This window comes from Saccostrea cucullata, unplaced genomic scaffold (assembly GCF_032062105.1).
Source record: "Saccostrea cucullata isolate Sc308-1 unplaced genomic scaffold, CSIRO_AGI_Scuc_v1 ctg22274, whole genome shotgun sequence".
In the NCBI taxonomy this organism is placed as follows: domain Eukaryota; kingdom Metazoa; phylum Mollusca; class Bivalvia; order Ostreida; family Ostreidae; genus Saccostrea; species Saccostrea cuccullata.
Window position 1 is genome coordinate 2,915 of NW_026935024.1, and position 3,366 is coordinate 6,280.

Below are 3,366 nucleotides of genomic sequence, written 5' to 3' on the forward strand. Positions count from 1 at the left end.
TTTTCAGCGGCGCTGTCTTGATGATGCTCGGACAAAAAACTTTCTTCATGCCTTCGTACATGGTGCGAATGTTACTACATTCAGCGGGATGCTGGATACCTTGACAGAGATTCAGCCAGTAGTCGTTTGCGCTGCGTTGAGCTATCCGTTGAGCGTCATTTCTGACCTTTCTGAGTTCAGCTAGTGTCTTCTCTGAAGGTCCACGTTTGTAGTTGAGCAGGGCGATTCTTGTGGCTGTGATTGCTGGTTCGAGTTCTGTAATTCCTGCTTCAAACCAGTCTGGATTTTGTCTCACTCTCTTCCCAAAAGTGTCCATCGCTGAAGTGTAAATGACTTTACGAATGTAGTTCCACCTCTTATCAGCACTGCTGGTGGGGCAGTTACGAAGGGCCTCTTCAATAGAGTCAACAAAGCGTGCACAAACATCTGGCATTGCTGTCCTTGCTGTGTTAATTCGTGGACGTCCTTTCTGTTTGGAGCGATGAATCCTTTTGGGCTGGAGTTGCACCTTACTGCCAACAAGTTAGTGGTCGGTATCGCAGTCCGCACTGTGGTAGCTGCGGGTTGTCAGGACACAGTTCAGTGAGCGTCTTCTGGTGATCACAAGGTCCAGTTGGTGCCAATGGTTTGATCTAGGATGACGCCATGAGACTCTGTGTTGGGGCTTTGTGGCAAAGAATGTGTTGGTTATGCACAGGTCGTGGTAGAAGCATATCTCAAGAAGTCGCTGACCGTTATCACTTAGTTTCCCCACGTAAAAGTGGCCGATGTTGCGAGGCCAAGCTTCTTGGTCAGTTTCCACTCTTGCGTTAAAATCCCCAAGCAGATATACTTGTTCTGTGGTTGGGATCTCACTGATGGTAGTCTCAAGCGCCTCATAGAACGTATCCTTTGTCTCCACTGTGGAGCTGAGTGTGGGAGCATAGATGCTCAGAATGTTGACATGCCCGGAGGAGGTGGAGAGGCGAAGAGACAGGGTTCTGGGTGTACCCTTTTGAGGCGGTTCCACTGATGAAAGTAGAGAGTTTCTCACTGCGAATCCTACACCGTGTATACGTGATTCCTCTGGTTCGTTTCCTTGCCAGAAGAATGTATAATCCTCCTCTCTTAGGCTACCGTTTGATGGGAGTCTGGTTTCCTGTAAGGCAGCAATGTCAATGTTAAGCCTTCTCAGCTCTCGGTTGATAATGGCCGTTTCCTGGAGTCATCAATCTGTTGGAGATCTTCAGATAGGCCAGGACACATTGTCCTGACATTCCAGCTTGCCAGTCGCAAGATGGACAATTTCGTTTTGCTGTATCTGTTGGGTTACTAGGTTTCCGTCTGCTTTCCATGTTTGGCTAACATTTAGCTCCAGGCACCCTCTGGAGCAACAGACGTTGGCGGACCGACACCTTATTGGCTGGGGGCTGCCCATCTTAGTATAGTCTACTTATATGCTAAGTTATATTTAAATCGGATAAAAACTGTAGGAGAAGTAGCATTTTGAAAGCATTTCACAGAAATTTCTATTTTTAGTAACAACGGCAACACTATTCATCGAAATGAAATCCGATGCAAAGAATTATGTATCTTAGAATAGTCTTCTTGTGTGCCAAGTTATATTGAAATCGGACCAAAACTGTAGGAGGAGTAGCATTTTGAAAGCATTTCACAGAAATTTCTATTTTTAGTAACAACGGCAACACCGTTCATCGAAATCAAAAACCGATGCACAGAATTATGTACCTTAGTATAGTCTACTTGTGTGGTAAGTTATATGGAAATCGGACAAAAACTGTAGGAGAAGTAGCATTTTGAAAGCAAAAAATTTCTATTTTTAGTAACAACGGCAACACCGTTCATCGAAATGAAAAACCGATGCACAGAATTACCGGTAAGTATCTTCGAATAGTCTTCTTGTGTGCCAAGTTATATTGAACTTGGACCAAAACTGTAGGAGGAGTAGCATTTTGAAAAATAGTTTACAGACAGACAGAGACGGACAGACAGACAGACGGACGGACGACGGACGCATTACTCTCGCATAAGCTCTTCTTGTCTCTGATCGTAGAGCTAAAAATTAATTGCAATAAGTGAAGATTTAAATTTACTCAAGTCACTAACCCTTGGGATAGGGAGGGGCCGCAATGGAGGGTCAAATTTTTACAAAGTAATATATAGGAAGGACATGTTTTAAAACTAGAGGTACTGTGAGCGATGAGCTCACTAAATGATACCCCCCGCCTACATATAGTTATAATGGCAAAGTCCATGTTCTGGTGTGGCCGTGAAACCCAAAATATGTGTCGGATCAAAAAGTAAAATAGGCTGCACAATAGCATTCTGTAATAAAGAATATGTGCAAGTATCTTTATGGATTTTATTCAGTGGTATGAGAGGAGTTGCGGATAAAAGATGGGCACCCCAAAGCGTAACAGACGGACGGACGGAATTAACGATTACTATATACCCTCCCGCTTTTCAAGCGGGGGGTATAAATATTAACCACTTGCCGGTAGAGGCCTGTAAATTTCCACCTATACTCCACACTCTTGGTTATTGAACAGTGAGAAATCTTTTAGTTACAAACAACTACTGTGGCAAGGGACTTCGGTTTATATGGTCTCATCCGAAGGATCAGTCTAAAAGTCCCGCAAATGATTCGAACCTGTGATATAAGGATCCCCGATTCCTACCAGATTTCATGTCCCGTTGGAGTTTTTTTTTCCCCTCAGAGGTATCCAAATTAAGCTCGTTGAATTAGGACATAAAAGTATCTCTATCACTTTCCTTTAAATCTGGGAAATGAAACTATAATGTCGATTCCTAATTTAGTATTTCCTTGTTAGAGTACATATATGAAAGATTGATTAAAAATAGCATTCACATAAAAGCATTCATTTATATTGATCAAACATTAAGATATTTTAAAATGAGATTTGTGGATACAATGCTACATCTTTTTTAGAACTTATTTTATGTAAATACATATGTTTTTTATGACCCTGGAATCGAAGATTCGGGGGTATATTGTTTTGTTTTTGGCCGTGTCCTTTGGTCTGTCTTGTCTGCTCATAACTTCTGATTGTTTGAAGATAAAGCTTTAATATTTCACATAAATGTGTATTCAGTGTAAATGATCTTCCTTTGGGTATCAATAATTGTGACCTACTAACCTGGACATTTGTTACTTTTGTCAGAATCTACCCAACTTTAACTGTATCAACAAATTTGCAACAGTTGGTGTTCAGGATTTTATACTTCACATATGTTTTTATTATAACAAGAACTTTCCATTGTGAAATAATTTTGACCTTGAAGTTTGACCAACTTTAAAAAAAAATTAACCTAGACATAACTTTTAGCCTTCGTATTTCACAAGTA

General features: G+C 41.1%; 1 protein-coding gene across 1 annotated transcript; it reads right to left on the reverse strand.

The window, feature by feature from the left end:
* Positions 1–523: 523 nt before the first annotated feature.
* Positions 524–1,417, reverse strand: LOC134241713 (craniofacial development protein 2-like). The gene is made up of 2 exons (XM_062723733.1): positions 1,313–1,417; positions 524–1,198 (listed from the first exon to the last, which is right to left on the reverse strand). The coding sequence occupies exons 1-2, from the start codon at positions 1,415–1,417 to the stop codon at positions 524–526; spliced, it is 780 nt and encodes a 259-aa protein (XP_062579717.1).
* Positions 1,418–3,366: the final 1,949 nt, after the last annotated feature.